The 20,459-nt window shown below is 29.5% G+C and overlaps 1 protein-coding gene across 1 annotated transcript in view; it reads right to left on the bottom strand.

The window, feature by feature from the left end:
- Window positions 1-20,459, bottom strand: part of LOC126740130 (octopamine receptor beta-3R-like) — a 232,481-nt gene that overhangs the window by 51,934 nt on the left and 160,088 nt on the right. The window contains exon 3 of the mRNA XM_050446047.1: window positions 8,187-8,298. Coding sequence (XP_050302004.1) covers window positions 8,187-8,298 — 112 coding nt within the window. The remainder of the gene's footprint in view (window positions 1-8,186; window positions 8,299-20,459) is intronic.

The raw sequence follows: 20,459 nt of genomic DNA, 5'->3' as shown, positions 1-20,459 counted from the left end.
TGCCAAGAAAACCGTGCCTTCAGAAAATTAATAATACTTATCCTGCTAAAAAACCTTATATCTATTTCAGTATTTTTTTAAAGATACATATACAAGGTACAGGAAAATCATAATTTCTTCAAAAAACAATTTTTCCTAAAAATTCCACATAACTCAAAAGCCACCCCTTATACACTTTTAATCTAAGTGCGTCTTGTTTCCATTATTATGCATAATACATACACACTAACGTGAGTGTCAAATTTGACAGTATGGGAGTTGGTCCTTTGAATTGTAATTAACTATTTATTTTTTATTTGTTTATGCTGTGCCTGTTGATGAAAATTACGTTAAATCCTAAACATCGACATCTAAACCTTGAAAAACAACAAATATTACTTCAAAATGTCAACGTCAAAAATCCAAATATTCAAAAATAAATAGGGTGTTCATTATACACTATGGTTAACTTAGGTATTTACTTTAAAAAATAAGAAGTCTTTTATATTAAAATAAACAAAACATAACTAATATCTAATATATAGGATGTCCCATCTAAAACAACCAACTCCAACTGCATAATCATTTTCTATTTATCTATATCGTCTCTTTTAATTAACTCGTTCATCAGCAATCCACCAAATCAATTAATTAATTAATTACAATTTAATTTACCCGACGTGTCAAATCATTTTCCACCGAAATGAATCGTTATTTAAACCCAACATATGCCACCCAATTATCCATATTTCACATGTTACTTTTCAATATTAATTTAATAAATGTCCATTATTATGTTTTTTTTTTGTTTCATTTTTGGAAAAGTTCCTATTGACAACGTGGATGGCAATAATGAAATTTTAACCAGAAATTGCAGCACTTTTAGCAGATAAATAACGTTGACAGGTAGATTTAATTTTTAAATAACTAAAAACCTTTTTTTTTCGTTTTATATTCGGACGTTTTATCGTGATACGAACAATAGGGTTATATTAATATTCTTTTATGTGGGATTTTAGGCTATTTTCAAAGGGATAATATTATTAATGCAATATTTTTTGTACTATTTTTAAGAGGACAAAAGTAAAAACGATTATGGGAAAACTAAGGGTTCTTTTTCCATAAATTCAAAGCCTATGACAACAATTGACAACCCTTAAGAACCCAATTTATTCAAAAAGTTGCCTCCCTTGCACCCAAAGTCAACATGTTAAAATATCAGGAACAAACAGGAGTTAATGGAATACAAGTTTGCACGTCATTTTATCCTTAAAAGGGATCAGAACACTCGCAAACTTATCGTTGTTGTCAAAACACTTCTAAAGTCTATTTACCTTCATCAATAAAAACATAATTGTGCGTCGTATGTTATTAAATTATGCCCGCACAAATCGTTGCATCTAATATCACGACCGTGATAAATGACGAAATATTTCAATCACGAGAGGAAACGCGAAACATAATTTAATCTTATTCGAGCGCGTAGTGGATATTTCCAGGCAGGTGAGATCTGTTAAGACGAAGACAAAACGGATTTAAATTCAAATTCGCCAGTTTGTAGGCAACTCTGCTCCCTTTTACTTTTGCGAACGTTGCCAATTTATGGCTTGATGTTTCGGATTAAATTTCGTACATATACTAGGTCTGAACGGCAAGAAGCTTTATGTAGATTTCCTTTTTTTTGTTGGCTAGAGTTATTCAATGAGGGTTCAGTGCGGTTTTTTATATGAACGTCCTTAAATGTCGTTTATAAATTGTTGATTAAGGCCACGATAGTTGCGGATGATCTCATTTAATTCGGAAGGATAAAACTTAGTTAAAATCTTTGAAATTTTCCAGATAGTGCTTATAGATGCTGAGATATCGATCTTTAAAGTTTGGAATTTTTTATTTTTTCACCAGTAAAAAGTTATTATAACTTAAACATCATGGTGGGGCATAATTTAATTTTTCATAATTATAAATAATTAATTATTTTTTTATTAAGAACTACTTTAGTTAGACAGTTGAAATTTTCTAGGAAAATAGTCCAAGGTACCGACTATTTGCTCTGAGAGTTTCGTACTTATAAGCCTCATTAGTCAAAAGTTATTAGAACTTAAACATTACTGTGGGGCATAATTTAATTGGTCATGATTGTTATTTATTTATTTTTTTTATTAAGAACCACTTTAGCTAGAAAGTTGAAATTATTTGGAACAATAAAGTACAAACAAGGTACCTACTATTTGTGCTTAAAGTTTCGTACTTATATGCCTCATCAGTCAAAAGTTATTAAAACCTAAACATTACATTGGGGCATAATTTAATTGGTCATGATTGTCATTTATTAATTTTTTTTATTAAGAACCACATTAACTAGAAAGTTGAAAGTTGAAAATTTCTGGAACAATAGTTCATGGTACCGCCTATTTACTCTTAAAGTTTCGTAGCTTTAGGTATCTTCAGTCAAAAGTTATTTAAATTTAAAAATTATGATGGGACATAATTTAATTTTTCACGATTATTATTTAATATTTTTTTTATTAAGAACCACTTTGGTTAGAAAGTTAAAATTTTCTGAAACAATAGTCTGAGGTACTGCCTATTTTCCCTAAAAGTTTCGTACTTATAGGACTCATCAGTTAAAAGTTATTAGAACTTAAACACCATGGTGGGGCATAATTTAATTTTTCATAATTGTTATTTAATATTTTTTTTTATAAAGAACAACTTTAGCTAGAAAGTTGAAATTTTCTAGAAAAATAGTACAAAGTACCAACTAATTACCTTGAAAGTTTCGTACTTATAGGCCTCATCAGTCAAAAGTTATTAGAACTTAAACATTACAGTGGGGCATAATTTAATTGGTCATGATTGTTATTTATTTATTTTTTTTATTAAGAACCACTTTAGTTAGAAAGTTGAAATTTTCTGAAACAATAGTCCGAGGTACCGCCTATTTTTTCTGAAAGTTTCGTACCTATAGGCTTCATCAGTCAAAAGTTATTTAAACCTAAACATTACAGTGGGGCATAATTTAATTGGTCATGTTTGTTATTTATTTATTTTTTTTGTTAAGAACCACTTTAGCTAGAAAGTTGAAATTTTTTGGAACAATAGTCCATGGTACCGCCTACTTACTCTGAAAGTTTCGTATTTGTAGCCCTCATCAGTCAAAAGTTATTAGAATTTAAACATTACAATAAGGCATAATTTAATTGGTCATGATTGTTATTTATTTATTTTTTTAATTAAGAACCACTTTAGTTAGAAAATTGAAATTTTCTGGAATAATAGTCCACGGTACCGCCTATTTATCCTGAAAGTTTTGTACCTTTAGGTATCATCAGTCAAAAGTTATTTAAATTTAAAAATGATGAGACATAATTTAATTTTTCATGATTATTATTTAATAATTTTTTTTATTAAGAACCACTTTAGCTAGAAGATTGTTATTTTCTGCCATAATAGTCCATGATATCGCCTATTGGTTCTGAAAGTTTCGTATTTATGGGTCTCATCAATCAAAATTTATTTAAACCTGAACATTACAGTGGGACAAAATTTAATTTTTTATTATTGTTATTTAATAATTTTTTTTATTAAGGACCACTTTAGTTAAAATGTTGAAATTTTTTGGAACAATAGTCCGAGGTACCGACTATTCGTCCTAAAAGTTTCGTACCTATAAGCCTCATCAGTCAAAAGTTATTAAAACCTAAACATTACAGTGGGGCATAATTTAATTGGTCATGATTGTTATTTATTTATTTTTTTAAATAAGAACCACTTTAGCTAAAAAGTTGAAATTTTCTGGAACAATAGTCCATGGTACCGCCTATTTATCCTGAAAGTTCCGTACCTTTAGGTATCGTCAGTCAAAAGTTATTTAAATTTAAAAATCATGATGGGACATAAATTAATTTTTCATGATTAATAATTAATAATTTTTTAAAATTAAGAACCACTTTAGCTAGAAAGTTAAAATTCGCTAGAATCATAGTCCCTAATACTGCCTATTTGTCCTGAAAGTTTCGTACTTATAGACTTCATCAGTCAAAAGTTATTAGAACTTAAACATTACAGTGGGGCATAACTTAATTGGTCATAATTGTTATTTATTTATTTTTTTTATTAAGAACAACTTCAGCTAGAATGTTGAAATTTTCTGGAACAATAGTCCATGGAACCGCCTATTTTCCCTGAAAGTTTCGTACTTATAGGACTCATCAGTCTAAAGTTATTAGAACTTAAACATCATTGTTACTTAATAATTTTTTTTTATACAGAACAACTTTTGTTAGAGAGTTGAAATTTTCTGGAACAATAGTTCATGGTACCAAATATTTGCCTTGAAAGTTTCGTACTTATAGGCCTCATCAGTCAAAAGTTATTAGAGCTTAAACATTACAATAAGGCATAATTTATTTGGTCATGATTATTATTTATTTATTTTTTTTATTAAGAACCAATTTAGCTAGAAAGTTAAAATCTTCTAGAAAAATAGTCCAAGGCACCGACTATTTGCCATGAAAGTTTCGGACTTATAGGTCTCATCAATCAAAAATTATTTGAACTTAAATATTATAGTGGGACATAATTTAATTTTTTATTATTGTTATTTAATAATTTTTTTATTAAGAACTACTTTAGTTAGAAAGTTGAAATTTTCTGAAACAATAGTCCGAGGTACCGCCTATTTTTTCTGAAAGTTTCGTACTTATAGGGCTCATTAGTCAAAAGTTATTAGAAGTTAAACATCATGGTGGGCATAATTTCATTTTTCATGATTGTTACTTAATAATTTTTTTTTATATAGAACAACTTTAGCTATAAAGTTGAAATTTTTCAGAAAAATAATCCAAGGTACGGACTAGTGGCCCTGAAAGTTTCGTACTTATAGGCCTCATCAGTCAAAAGTTATTAAAACCTAAACATTACAGTGGCGCATAATTTAATTGGTCATGATTGTTATTTATTTATTTTTTTTATTAAGAACCACTTTAGTTAGAAAGTTGAAATTTTCTGGAATAATAGTCCACGATACCGCCTATTTATCCTGAAAGTTTTGTACCTTTAGGTATCATCAGTCAAAAGTTATTTAAATTTAAAAATCATGGTGGGACATAATTTAATTTTTCATGATTGTTATTTAATAATTTTTTTATAAAGATCAACTTTAGCTAAAAAGTTGAAATTTTCTAGAAGAATGGTTCATGCTACCGATGATTTGCTCTGAAAGTTTCGTACTTATAGGCTTCATCAGTCAAAAGTTATTAAAACTTAAGCATTACAGTGGGGCATAATTTAAATGGTCATGATTGTTATTTATTAATTTTTTTTATTAAGAACCACTTTAGTTAAAATATTGAAATTTTTTGGAACAATAGTACAAAGTACCGACTATTTGCCTTGAAAGTTTCGTACTTATAAGCCTCATCAGTCAAAAGTTATTAAAACCTAAACATTACAGTGGGGCATAATTTAATTGGTCATGATTGTTATTTATTTATTTTTTTTATTAAGAATCACTTTAGCTAAAAAGTTGAAATTTTCTGGAACAATAGTCCATGGTACCGCCTACTTACTCTGAAAGTTTCGTAGCTTTAGGTATCATCAGTCAAAAGTTATTTAAGTTTAAACATCATGGTGGGGCATAATACAATTTTTCATTATTGTTATATAATCATTTTTTAAAATTAAGAAGTTAAACATTACAGTGGGGCATAATTTAATTTTTCATAATTATTATTTAATAATTTTTTTTTATTAAGAACCATCTAGGTTAGAATGTTAAAATTTTTTGAAACAATAGTCCGAGGTACCGACTATTTGTCCTAAAAGTTTCGTACCTATAAGCCTCATCAGTCAAAAGTTATTAGAGCTTAAACATTACAGTGAGGCATAATTTAATTGGTCATGACTATTATTTATTTATTTTTTTAAATAAGAAACACTTTAGCTAGAAAGTTGAAGTTTTCTGGAACAATAGTCCATGGTACCGCCTATTTATCCTGAAAGTTTCGTACCTTTAGGTATCATCAGTCAAAAGATATTTAAATTTAAAAATCATGGTGGGACATAATTTAATTTTTCACGATTATCATTTAATAATTTTTTTTTATTAAGAACCACTTTAGCTAGACGATTATTATTTTCTACAATATTAGTTCATGGTACCGCCTATTTATCCTGAAAGTTTCGTACCTTTAGATATCATCAGTCAAAAGTTATTTAAATTTAAAAATCATGGTGGGACATAATTTAATTTTTCATGATTATTATTTAATAATTTTTTTTATTAAGAACCACTTTAGCTAGAAGATTGTTATTTTCTGCAATAATAGTCCATGATATCGCCTATTTGCTCTGAAAGTTTCGTACTTATAGGTCTCATCAATCAAAAATTATTTAAACTTAAACATTACAGTGGGACAAAATTTAATTTTTTATTATTGTTATTTAATAATTTTTTTTATTAAGAACCACCTAAGTTAGAATGTTGAAATTTTTTGAAACAATAGTCCGAGGTACCGACTATTTGTCCTAAAAGTTTCGTACCTATAAGCCTCATCAGTCAAAAGTTATTAGAGCTTAAACATTACATTGAGGCATAATTTAATTGGTCATGACTGTTATTTATTTATTTTTTTAATTAAGAACCACTTTAGCTAGAAAGTTCAAATTTTCTGGAATAATAGTCCATGGTACCGCCTATTTATCCTGAAAGTTTTTAGTTAGGTATCATCAATCAAAAGTTATTTAAATTTAAAAATCATGGTGGGACATAATTTAATTTTTCATGATTATTATTTAATAATTTTTTTTATTAAGAACCACTTTAGCTAGAAAGTTGAAATTCTCTAGAATAATAGTCCATGATACCGCCTATTTGCCCTGAAAGCTTACAATACTAAACAATAGTCCGAGGTACCGACTATTTGTGCTTAAAGTTTTGTACTTATATGCCTCATCAGTCAAAAGTTATTAAAACCTAAACATTACAGTGGGGCATAATTTAATTGGTCATGATTGTTATTTAATAATTTTTTTTATTAAGAACCACTTTAACTAGAAAGTTGAAATTTTCTGAAATAATAGTTCATGGTACCGCCTATTTTTCCTGAAAGTTTCGTGCTTATATGTTTCATCAGTCAAAAGTTATTAGAACTTAAAGATCATAGTGGGGCATAATTTAATTTTTCATAATTGTTACTTAATAATTTTTTTTTATAAAGAACAACTTTAACTAGAAAGTTGAAATTTTCTAGAAAAATAGTCCAAGGTACCGACTATTTGCCCTAAAAGTTTCGTATTTGTAGGCCTCATCAGTCAAAAGTTATTAGAACTTAAACATTACAGTGTGGCATAATTTAATTGGTCATGACTACTATTTATAAATTTTTTTTAATTAAGAACAACTTTAGCTAGAAAATTGAAATTTTTTAGAACAATAGTCCAAGGTACCGCCTATTCACTACGACAGTTTCGTACCTATAGGCCTCCTCAGTCAAAAGCCTTCACTCAATTGCCTGGAAAAAAAAATATTTAAGGGATTCGAGCAGTACTAACTGAATGAGAGCACTTTACACATTCGGAAAGTCATTTTTTGACCTCATTTTTAAACCCAAAAATGGGAGTACAAACATTGATAGAGAATATTCAAATAAAGAACTTCGGTGCATCATATGAGTTCCAATATCCCTATACAAGCACAGTGTCACACTGAACTTAAAACACGCAAAACATTCGCGCATTTTTCTTCTTCTTATTATTATTATTCAAAGGGCGTATTAGGGCCGCGGAGTCGGCACCAGTACCCGAGACACTTTCAATTTAAATTTCTCGGCAACACTACTTAAAAATGCATTATAACAGTCGCGTCGGGTCGGGAAAAGGAGAAAACGCGAGTCGACGGGCGTGCGAACCGAAATTTTATTAAGAAGTTCACTTCGAAGGCGATACCGCGAACTTCCACAACGAGCTGATGGATTTCGTAATTGTTTTCTTCGGTCTACTCTATTCTGGAACGGGTATTCTCGTCCTACATCTTTCAGTTTCGTTGCAACAGGAGGGTAATAAGCACAACATTCTGGATTAAATTGGCAAAAGAAAAAAAATTGATAACGAAACTTTTGACCCCAATTCTCCATTAAACGTGTATGTATTTAATTAAAACACTTAATGTTATTTAGTCTAATTCATTCTGTTTGCTAGGTACTTACCAAAGGAAAAAGGGAAGCCAACACAACATAAAAACCCCCATGATGATCCCCAAGGTCCTGGCGGCCTTATGTTCTGCCCTCCAGCTTTTTGTTTGTTGTCGTATAGTGGTGCCTGAAAAGAGAAAAAAATATTAGTGAAATAACAAACAGGTGAATCTTGGAAACTATTTAAATTTCAATGATCCACTGTGTATATGTTAGAGATCATGGAATTATTCATGTTTAAAATGAGAATATTAATTGATAGTAGTTATTAAACAAAGCGATCGCGAAACGGAGTTTTTAAACAAAAATGTTTGCGATTTATAGGGTACCTGGATGGAGTTCTTTTCTTTTTGTTTTGAGTTTTTATTTTTGTTGTTTTGAGGGAAAGAGAGGATTCCAGGCAATAATAGGGAAATTAAATGGGAATTAACTCCCAAAAAAATTATATTAAAATTATTATTTTTTAATGCTGTTTTTGGCATTTTTGTAGATTTTTTTTTGTGTTTGACCTTGTTATATTAGGGGATATTTGCATCTGACTAAGTTTTATAAATAAAATGAGAGAAATAATGAAAAATATAGTATTTGTAGACTTATTTACTTATCCCATTTTAGTCTAAATTTAAGGTTGATTAGTTTGAAAATCCAGGAAAAAACAGGATTAAATGGCTTGGTGTGGAATAAAATTGAACTTTACACCGAAATACTAGAACATGTAAAAAAAATCAAAGCATTATAGAACAACGATAGGACATGCTTCCAAAAATGTTTTTTAATTAAATTCCGTTTTTTTTCATTTAATTTTAGTAGCGATTTTAATTAACAGATTCTAATGCCTGAAATAAAATTGAAAATTACTTCTATCGCCAAAATAAAATATAATTTAAACTATCTGGGAAAAGTTAAGTGCTTGGATATTATTTTTATGCCTAGAAAGTATTTATTTATTTATTTATTTAAAATTCTTCATTACAAAGGTTCAACAATGAACATAGCATGCGTCAATTTCAAGCCTTACCTAAATGTATATATACACTAAAGTCATTAATAATTAAAAGTTAAATAGAGACATACATATACTAACAATACTTATTAAAATGAACTTACAAAAGAAGACTTAAAGGCTAAAACACTATAGACTAGGGACTAAACTTGCACAGATTTTCCATTTTTTAGGTTCAAACAGTAATAGTCATTATGACAGTATAAAGGATTATCTAAAAGGAGTTGCTTTTTTTTTGAGTTGAACTGGTTTATACCTTCAATTGTTTTTATGCAGTTTGGTAATTTATTAAACGCTTTAGACGCTACGAAAATCGCACTCTTTTCAAATAGAGCCGTATTATGCTGCAAAATGTTGAGATATTGGTGATATCTTGTAGGCATACCCATATTAAAGTCTGCGTTCCTTGTAAAGTAATGACTGTATATTTTTGCAAAAACCAAAAGTTTATAGAAGTATAACGAATATACTGTCATTATACGGTGTTTTTTAAACAAAGGTGCAGCATGGTCTAAAAACTTAGCTCCATCTAGCGTTCTGATCATGCGTTTTTGTAGGACAAGTAAACGCTCCAGCTCAGAAGAAGCCCCCCAGTTGATGATACCATAAGAAAGTCGACTTTAAACGTGGGTATGAATAAAGAGTCGAATAACATCCGTGCTTACTATACGTGTTAGGTTACTTACAACAAAGCACGACGTTGCCAAGCTTTTCGCTAAGTGATCGATGTGGGTGTCCCAAATTTAGTGAAGTTTTTATTTTTTATTGATTGGCTATCAGTTTTTACGAGGGCAATTTGAGGGTTTTTAATAGTTGAATGGTTATTTTTAAAGTGCATAACAACCGACTTCTCGGCGTTTAATAGTAAACCATTTTGCTTGCTCCAGTATGAGAAGTTCATAGAAACCTCAATGCAGCTTGCAACTGCATGGATGGATGTCTGGTTGCGGACTATGATTGAGGTGTCATCTGCAAATTGACAAATATGCGAATCCTGGCTATTTATGTTATTAGAAAGATCATTACAAAACATAAGAAAAAGAAGTGGGGACAGAATTCCCCCCTGGGGAACTCCAGATTTAACATCAAGTGTTAAGGACTTAAAAGGATGGTTTTCCATTTCATTTAGTTTGTTAGTGATTTGAACGTATTATTGAAATACGTCTGTCAGAAATATAAGAAATTAGCCAGTCTAAAGGTGGCCCATAAATGCCGTAGGCTTCCAGCTTTTGTTTTAGTATTTCTCCATCAATTACATCGAACGCTTTGCTTAAGTCGTAGAAAATTCCAAAGGTTTCCAGACCCGAGTCTAGACTTTTATTTATGTAGGTAAGTGCTTCGAAAAGGGCCGTTTCTGTAGACTTACTATGAAAAAAACCATGCTGACTTGGTGAAAAGAGTTTGTTAAATTTAATGTATTTTACTAATCTGTCATAGAAAAGCCTTTCAAAAATCTTCGAAAACACGGAGAGACTGGAGATAGGCCGGTAGTTAGTTCAATCAATCAATCAATCAATGCTTTATTATCATAAAATTTAAAATTTTGTCGACAAAGCTATTATTTAAATAAATCATACAAACAAAATATACACAAAGACAAAACAAAAAATACAAATATATAAAAATAAAAAATACAACAAAACTTAACAATTTTATAAATTGTTTAGGTCACATTTCCTTAAAATCTATAAAATATATATACATTCACTTGTATACAAAGTCGGCAAAAGGCAGTTGTTTAAAAAAACATTATTAGCAAACTATTAATTTGTTTACATAATATACGAATATTATTTATGTACATTATCATAACAACATAAACAAATTTACCAGTGTTTAGGAAGCGCGTGCTTAAAATTACATAATATTAATTATTAAAAAAAGTCGTTTACTGTGTATAAGGCTTTCTCCAGCAAGTATGATTTCAGAGCTTTCCGAAATTTGGAAAAAGTTGTTATTGATTTGATTTCAAATGGGAGATGATTGTGCATTGTAAAGAATGGATCGTTTAACTAGTTCTGATCGTGGGGTTGGTAGATAAAGATCGTACTCTGCGTTTCTAAGAGGATAATTGTGAGATGGCCTTTCTGACATATCGGATAAGTGCTTGCGGATTAGTTATGATGCTCCGATCCCCTTTTTTGTGTACGGGGATTACTTTGTTAATTTTTAATTTTGTTGGAAAAATACCTTCACTAAAAGAGGCGTTTATTATATTTTGAAACAGATAAATATAAAGGTGGCTCGAATGCCTGGAATAAAATTTAAATTTATTTAAAAAGTCTAAAGAAATCCAGCTTGAAGAAACTTTGATAGTGATATTATATGATAATAATATGAAAAATATTTGACTAAGAAAAAAATGTAAAAAAAAATAACTCTAGTATCTGAAACAGATGACTGGAAAAACATCGTCTAAATTTTAAAAAAAATAATTTAATCACTAGATTGCTTTTATTCATTAAATTTAAAATAGTTTATCCTCTGACATTAAATACTTTTTTTAATTATTCTGCCCTCCAGCCTTTTGCTGTTGTCATATAGTGATTCTTGAAATGAGAAAATAATATTTGTGAAGTAACATACAGGTGAACTTTGAAAACTATTTAAATTTCAATGATTTACTGTGTAGATGTTAGAGATCATGGAATTATTCATGTTTAAAATGGGAATATTAATTGACAGTAGTTATTAAACAGAACGATCGTGAAACGGAGTTTTTAAACAAAAATATTGCGATTTATAGGGTACTTGAATAAAGTTCTTACAGGGAATTCATGTTTTATGTTTTTATCTTTGTTGTTTTGAGGGAAAGAGAGTATGCGTTTCCAGGCATTAATAGAGAATTTAAATGGGGAAAAAGTGCAAAAGAAAAATTGAAAAGAAAGAAGTGAGGAGTGAGTGCTGTAAACTTTTTTTCTTTGGAATATTTAATGGAATTATTTTATTTTAAATTCTGTGTCTGACATTTTGTGTGTCTGATTTTGTTATTTTAATAGATTTTTGCATCAAAGTTGTTTTAAATCAAATGAGGGAATTAGGAAAAAATATATTGGTCAAAAATTTATTTCCTTATCCTATCTTAATCTAAATTTAAGGTTGATTAATTTGAAAATCCAAGAAAAAAAACACCCTGGAATTAAACTGAAATTTACACCGAAATACTGGAACATGAAAACAAATCAAGGCATTATAGAACAACAAGAGGACATGCTTTCAAAAATGTTTTTAATAATTAAGTAACGTTTCTTTCCCTAATGCCTAAAATAAAATGGAAAATTTCTTTAATCGTCAAAATAAAATGTAATTTAAACTATCTGGAAGAATTTAAATGCTTGGAAATTATTTTTATGTCTGGAAAGTATCTGGAACAGATAAAAATGAAGGTGGCACGAATGCCTCAGTTATTAATAAACAAAATAAGTTCGTCTGATACACGTTCTGTTGACATTTGTTTAACTTTATTTCGGAAACCAAAAATATTTTACTACATTTTTTTCTCATTGTTACTCATTATTGATCTTCATCTACCATTTCCCAAGTTTATGCGCATAGGTTGAAAATCACCCTGTATGTTAGAGATCATGGAATTATTCATGTTTAAAATGGGAATATTAAATCATAGTAGTTATTAAACAGAGCGATCGTGAAACGGAGTTTTTAAACAAAAATGTTGCGATTTATAGGGTACCTGGATGGAGTTCTCACAGGGAATTCATGTTTTATGTTTTTATCTTTGTTGTTTTGAGAAAAAAAGAGTATGCATGAATTAATTGCAAAACATATTAAAAAAAAAATTGAAAAAAAAAGTGAGGAGTGAGTGTTTTGATTTTTTTTCTTTGGAATTTTTATTAGAATTATTTTTTTTAAATTCAGTTTCTGACATTCTTGTAGATTTTTTTTGTGTTTATTATTTTAGCAAATATTTGCATCTGACTAAGTTTTATAAATATAATTAATAAAAAATATAGTATTTGAAGACTTATTTATTTATTACCCATATTAGTCTAAATTTAAGGTTGATTAGTTTGAAAATCCAGGACAAAAATAGGATGAAATGGCTTGGTCTGGAAAAAAATTGAAATTTACTCCAAAATACTGGAACGTGTAAAAAAATTAAGGCATTATAGAACAACAAGAGGACCTGCTTCTAAGAATGTTTTTTAATTAAGTAACGTTTTTTTCAGTTAACTTTAAGGGCGATTTTAATTAACTGTCCCTTAATCCCCTAATGCCTGAAATAAAATGAAAAATTTCTTCAATCGTCAAAATAAAATATAATTTAAACTATCTGGAAGAAGTTAAGTGCTTGGAAATTACTTTTGTGCCTGGAAAGTATTTGGAACAGATAAATATAAAGGTAGCTCGAATGCCTGGAATAAAATTTAAATTTATTTAAAAAGTCTGAAGAAATCCAGCCTGAAGAAACTTTGATAGTGATATTATATGATAATAATATAAAAAGTATTTAAATAATAACATTAGTACCTGAAACAGATGACTGGAAAAACATCGTCTAAATTAAAAAAAAAATAATTTAATCACTAGATTGAATTTATCCATTAAATTTAAGATAGTTTATCCTCTTTACATTAAACACTTTTTTTAATCATTCTGCTTCCAGCAACAACATTTTATCGTAACTTAAAGTCGCTTATAAATTAAGCTTTTAAACGACATGCAAAAAGGACCCTCGCAGCCTTTACTAAATCACCCTTTTACTACTCGTTTGTCGGCAACAAAAATTTAATTAACGTTTCGGCCGTCGCGTCGTCGTTGGGCGGAGCTCGAGTTGACCCGCTTTTCTATTTTGACAATTTTCATTTGGATATTCGACTGGAATATTTTGTACAAATTTTCTATTTTTAACTTCTTTTACAAGTATTTCTTGTCATTCTCTAGTTATTTGTAGTTATTATTCCAGGTATTTGAAACAGTTTCATTTCTCATCTGTTCCAGACATTTTTGTAAGAGCGCTTTAGGGTTATGTATGTAGATTTTTTCTTTATCGCTAGAGATATTATTGAATTGGCTAGAGATATGATTGAAACTTGTTTTACATAAAACTCGCTTAATTAACTTCACACTACACGACAGCGTCTTTTATTTATATAAACGTCTTTTATTTATATTATATTTACGTCTTCGATTTATTTTAAAAATCCGTCTTAGTTAGGTCTTAATTCGTCTTTAAAATACTCAAAATTATAAAACCGGGAGCCGTCTTCTCCCGTTATAATTATAAAGCTTTTGCACGGCACCAAAACCGTCTTTTTTGGTGATCCCGCGACTTTACATCTTAAACCGGCAGATTAGATCGACTTTTACTCTTCAAAGACTTCGACTGATTGCCTGTTTTTCGTGTCCTCATTTTTTAATACGTATTAAGTACTGAGTCAGCTTTTTTATTATTCCCCTTTAATCGCCGTCGTACCGTTAACAGAAATCAAACGGGTTTCTGAGTTAGCAGTTTTCACAGATTCGGTTCGGCAGTATCAATTTTCTGAGAACCTTAAATGTTGTTTTAACGAGCGCAAATTATATATCACATCATCATTTTGAAAAAAAAAATACTTTTAGAATATAAAGATAAATAAAAGCTTGCAACCAGGGCGTTGCAAGTGTCGGGGATCGGGATACCCAGCATTTGATATTTATTGCTTACTTATATGGTACTTTTGCTGACTAAATATGTTGTTGAATTAGGTTTATGAACATTATTATTAATATTATATGTATTTTTATTTTTATTATTTTTTTGGGAAATTTGTTGTTTTTGTATGTAGCTATTTATGCTAAATAAAGATTATTATTAATTATTTTTTAATTTGTTCCATTTAAAATCGTTCTAATATTTTTTCATATTCTTCAAGTATTTTAAGGGTTTTTTCCTGAAATTTAAAATCAGCAATTGAAATGATTGCCTGAAATTTTTCCAGGATTTACAAGAAATTTTTTATATGGTCGAGTTTTTCGTTTGAAAATGATATGTATTTTCTATAAGTACTTTTACTAAATTGTTGTTTTTTTTTCCAGATTTTTGAAGTCATTTTCGTATTTACTTTAAGGCAGTCATTTTTTTTTTGTGGTCTAGACCTATAAAGAAGTTTCTTTTTTATTCCAGGCATTTCAATTGGTACTCCTAGAATATGAAACCAGTTTTTCCAGACAGTTAAAATAATACTGAATTTTTTGCCAGGATTTTCAATTCAGCATATATTTGACGTCATTGTCAATTTTTCGTCAAACATTGTAAGCCTATGGCCCCTAAAATAAACTGAAAAAAATATTTTTAACTAAAAAACATTCTTAGAAGCATACGACCTCCTTGCCCTATAATACCGTGAAAATTTTTTAAAAATAGGTTTAATAGCCTCCGAGATATAAGGGGGTAAAGATGTGTCGACAAATGGTGAAGGTCCATGGCAAGGAAATTTTTAAAACCGTTTAACTAGGGTAGTTTAGGAGATATTTCAGAAATTCTTTTTTTGTGTGAATCCTGTAATTTGAAAGCTATTCTTGGTCTACTCTAAATATTTTCTATAGAAGTGATATATTTCTTTTAGGAATTTTAATTAATGATCAAGCTTTTGAACTAAATTTATATTGTGTTTCGGGCATTTCAATTTATATTCCTGGAATATAAAACTAGTTTTTCCAGACAGTTAAATTAATACTGAATTTTTTGCCAGGATTTTCAATTCAGCATATATTTGACGTCATTGTCAATTTTATTTCAAACATTGCAAGACTATGGTCCCTAAAATGAACTAAAAAAAAAAATTTTTAATTAAAAAACATTCTTAGAAGCATACGACCTCCTTGCCCTATAATACCGTGAACATTTTTTAAAAATAGGTTTAATAGCCTCCGAGATATAAGGGGGTGAAGATGTGTCGATAAATGGTGAAGGTGCATGGCAAGGAAATTTTTAAAACCGTTTAACTAGGGCAGTTTAGGAGATATTTGAAAAATTCTTTTTTTGTGTGAATCCTCTAATTTAAAAGCTATTCTTGGTGTACTCTAAATATTTGTTTTAGAAGTGATGAATTTTATTCAGACTAAATTTAATGTGATGCCATGTTAATGTTTTTTTTTTTCCTGGAATATAAAATCATTTATTGAAAAGACTGATTTGTTCCAGGATTTTCAAGCATTTGTTTGTATGCTCTAATTTTTTAGGGTAGAAATAGTATATTGTATCCAAAAATTTAATCAATTTTTTATTAACCCCAGACATTTAAACTTTGAACAGTATTTAAAGCCATTTCAATTTATAGTTTTGGAATATAAAGCCATTTTTTCCAAACAGTCAAAATTATTTCTTAAGTTAACTGAAAAATATAATTAATAACTAAAAAACATTCCTAGAAGTTTGTCATCTTGTTACCCTATAATACCGTGACTACTACTACCTCCTGAGGTAAAGATGTGTTGATAAGTGGTGAAAGTGCCCGGCAAAAAAATTTTGAAAACCGTTTAACTAGGGCACTTAAAAAGATATTTAAAAAATCTTTTTTTGTCGTATGATTCCTGTTTTCTTTTAAATTAATCTGATGCATGTACAGTATAGAGTCTCGATAACGTGAACATCCCTAAACGTGAACAGCCTAATTGGTATTCAGCCTATTCTAAAACGTGAACGCCAAAAATATCTTGACTTTATAACGTGAACAAAAAAATATTTATATCGTTTTACCCGTAGGCATTAAGCGGCATTTGCTATGTTCCCTATCGTCGCCAAATTGTATATCTTGTTTGCACATGTTTGGAAGAGATATGAAATTTGCGTCTCATTCAGTGTTTGTTCACCGATCAATACGAAACAAGCACGATGTCTACTAAGAAAGTAAATTATTTAACTCTAGAAAAAAAAGCCCCCTAACTCTTATCCGATGTTAGTAGAGGTTGCGGAGTTATATTTTTAGCAAAAAAGTATGGAATAGCCAAATCCACGGTGTGTGCAATTAAGAAGAAAAAAGACCAAATTACTTCAACAGTTGCCTGTCTTAGACCTTCTGAATATCCATTAATGGACAAAGCTTTGTATAAGTGATTTTTGCGACAACGAGAGAGGAATGCTCCAATAAGTGGTTTAATTTTAAAAGAGAAACACAAATATTTTCACGAAAAACTGTACGACAAAAATTCCACTTTTTCTGCGAGCTCGGGGTGGTTGCAAAAGTTCAAGAAAAGATTTGGCATACGCTTCCTAATAATAACTGGTGAAAAACTATCTTCTCAGCCCGAGGTGGTTTCACCATTCTTACGTAAACTTGAAGAAAAAATTAAGGACCTAAACTTAGACTATAACCAAGTGTACAACGCCGATGAAACCGAAGAAGCTTTTACCCCGAAAGATTTACGTATCTAGTGAAGAAAATAATGCCCCTGGAAGAAAAACAGCCAAAGAAAGAATAACGTTTCTAGCATGTACAAATGCGACTGGACTACATAAATTGACTTCTTTGGTAATAGGGAAAGTTAAAAAACCACGAAGTTTTAAGAACTCTTACATTCCTGTACACTACAAAAACTCACAATCTGCATGGCTGACAGCCGGAATTTTTAAGCAATGGTTCAAAGAAATTTTTGTTTCTGAGGTAAATTTCCTGCCATAGCTATACATTTCAAAACTAAAAGTTTGTTTTAATTTTAGGTGAAAAAGTTTCTGAAGAAACAAGGTCTTCCAGAGAAAGCACTTCTTTTATTGGATAATGCCCCCAGTCATCCCCCAGTAGAGGAACTTTTATCTGATGATGGACTAATTCAAGTTATGTATATGCGTCCCAATGTGACAACCTTAATTCAACCTATGGACCAAAACGTTATTAGGTTGACTAAACTGCATTATCGCTCCATGTTTTTGGCAATGGTTGTAGCTAATAAATCTAAGGACATGAATGTCATTATCAAACAATACAACCTCAGGGATGCTATTTTAAACTTATCACGACCATGGAATAAATTAGAACCAGCAACCATTAAAAAGTTTTGGAAAAAATATTTTCCAAAAGCCAAAGCAATGATGATCCTGAAGACACAATACCCTTGGCAACTCTTCGTCAAGAATTGCTAAGCCTGAATAGCATTGTAGAGACTAACCTCAATTTATTAGAAGAAATTGATCCAGGGCAAGACTTCGAACGTGGAGATATCGAAGAATGAAATAAAGATGACTTCGTTGAACACGATGAGAATTGTACTGCAGTGTCTAATGATTCAGAAACCGAACAGGATCAAGATCCAGAGGTTTCTCAGGCTATGATTAAAGTCATATTGAGGCAGTTCGTATATTCAACAGAGGTCTAGAATGGGCGGAGCAAAGCAATGCCGACTTTGAGGATATTCAGTCTTTACATAAATTACGTGAATGTGCAACTATTCTTTCAAACAAACAACGTATCCGTCAAACAAAGTTAGATAACTTTTTTCTAAAAACAACGGATTAAATATAAATAATGTACATTGTACTTACTTACATACATATACTTACCTATATAATAAATATATTTTTCTTTATACCATGTATAAACATATACATTTTCAACTATTTATTACTAACTGTATAACATATATATTCAAAGTACATATACGTGTTATTTTATCATGCGATTAACTTTATCCAGTAACATGAACTCCTCAAAAACATGAACACAGTCATCCCTAATTAGTTCACGTTATCGAGACTCTACTGTATTAAGAAAATTATTTTAATTTGCTTTAAAAAATTCTACCTTTAAAATGTAAATAACCATCTATTACGTAATATATTTTATATTATTTTAGTATTTACCATTAGCCATTACCCCTAAAATTAAACAACTAATTTATACGGCAATACCATTAAATTAATTTATTATGTTATTTTATTTATAGATGCGGCATCAGAAATTAAAACGTAATTATACCTGAAATAGTTAAAATTACGAAACGAGTCATTTCGGATTAAAGCAGCTTAAAACTGATATTTTATAAAATAAACGAATGCCAGTTAATATTTTTCTATGGATCTAATGTATCCAAATTTGATAAAATGATAAATAACACGAGGAAATTCTCATAATATCCAATGGAAGTATGTAAATCTATGGTAATTGTATTGCTTTATTAAATCGAAAAAGTTGCCACGAACAAGGCGTAATCCGGGCATTTCTTTTGCAATATAAAGTGGGATTAACTATATACGTTTTTTTTTTGGTTCTTAATGCCAGATTTTGCGCTTGAAAGAATATTAAAATGAAAGAAGAATTTAGGGGGATAAATTACTTTTTTTTTGATAAAATTAATGAATAATGGTCCTCTAAAGATGATAGAACGTCGATGGTTTTATTAAGCTAATATGCCAATAAAATCGGTGACATAATAGAAACTGGAGTGAGAGTTTTGTTTATTATATGGCTGTAAAATTCTACTTCAATTATTGCAAGTAGTTTACGGTAATTGGTAAAAATTCGAAATTTATTAAAATGAGCGAAGGACAATATTTTCAAATTGTAATTTAATATATTATTTATTTAAAATATTTTCATAAATATTTACTCCTTAATAACTCTAAAACCTTTTTGAATATTTTGAAAATGAAACTAAAATCAATGAAATTGTTAGGTAGGTTCTTAAAATATTTAGATTTTTTAAAGCCATTGACAGTATCAAGATATTTTCCAATCAATTGAAAAACTACGCAATAGCTCGGAAACGGTTGTATATCCAAGGAAACCTTTAACGGCTTTTTTATTGTTAAATGAAATAATAAATAGCCCAATAAATTATCTACAAAATGAGGGTTTAAGTCTGTTTTTAGGTTGATTAGGAGCAAAGTTATCAAAAACTAATGTTATGCTTAAAAAAAGAGTAGATCTAAAGAAATATCGAGGGGCTCGTATCTATTGACAAATTAATAAATAAAGCTCAAAATTATATAAAAAAATATTTATAAGGGTGCCTAGTAAATATTTGGAGGTTTGTACTTTTTTTTTTGTTTATAAGGGTTGGTAATTAAATATCTAGGGGTTTGTCCCTCTACCAATGCTTCTCGCTTATCAAAATTATTAACATATAGGAATTTATTACAGAAAAAAAAATATAGGGGTTCGTAGTTTTATGCCACTTTAAACTGCAATAACTCGGGCCGTAATTGACCTACAAAACCCCTCATTATGCGGGTCATTTTGCATGTTAATAAGGAATTTTTCACTGGTATTCAAAAGTGATGGTAACAATTTTTCAATTTTTGGATGTATATAAGGATAAAAATACCCATTTCTGCTTCAAAAATGGTCCAA

Source organism: Anthonomus grandis, chromosome 9 (assembly GCF_022605725.1).
Source record: "Anthonomus grandis grandis chromosome 9, icAntGran1.3, whole genome shotgun sequence".
Taxonomy (NCBI): Eukaryota; Metazoa; Arthropoda; class Insecta; order Coleoptera; family Curculionidae; genus Anthonomus; species Anthonomus grandis.
Note: the sequence above shows the minus strand (reverse complement) of the source record. Positions and strands in the feature narration are given on the sequence as shown.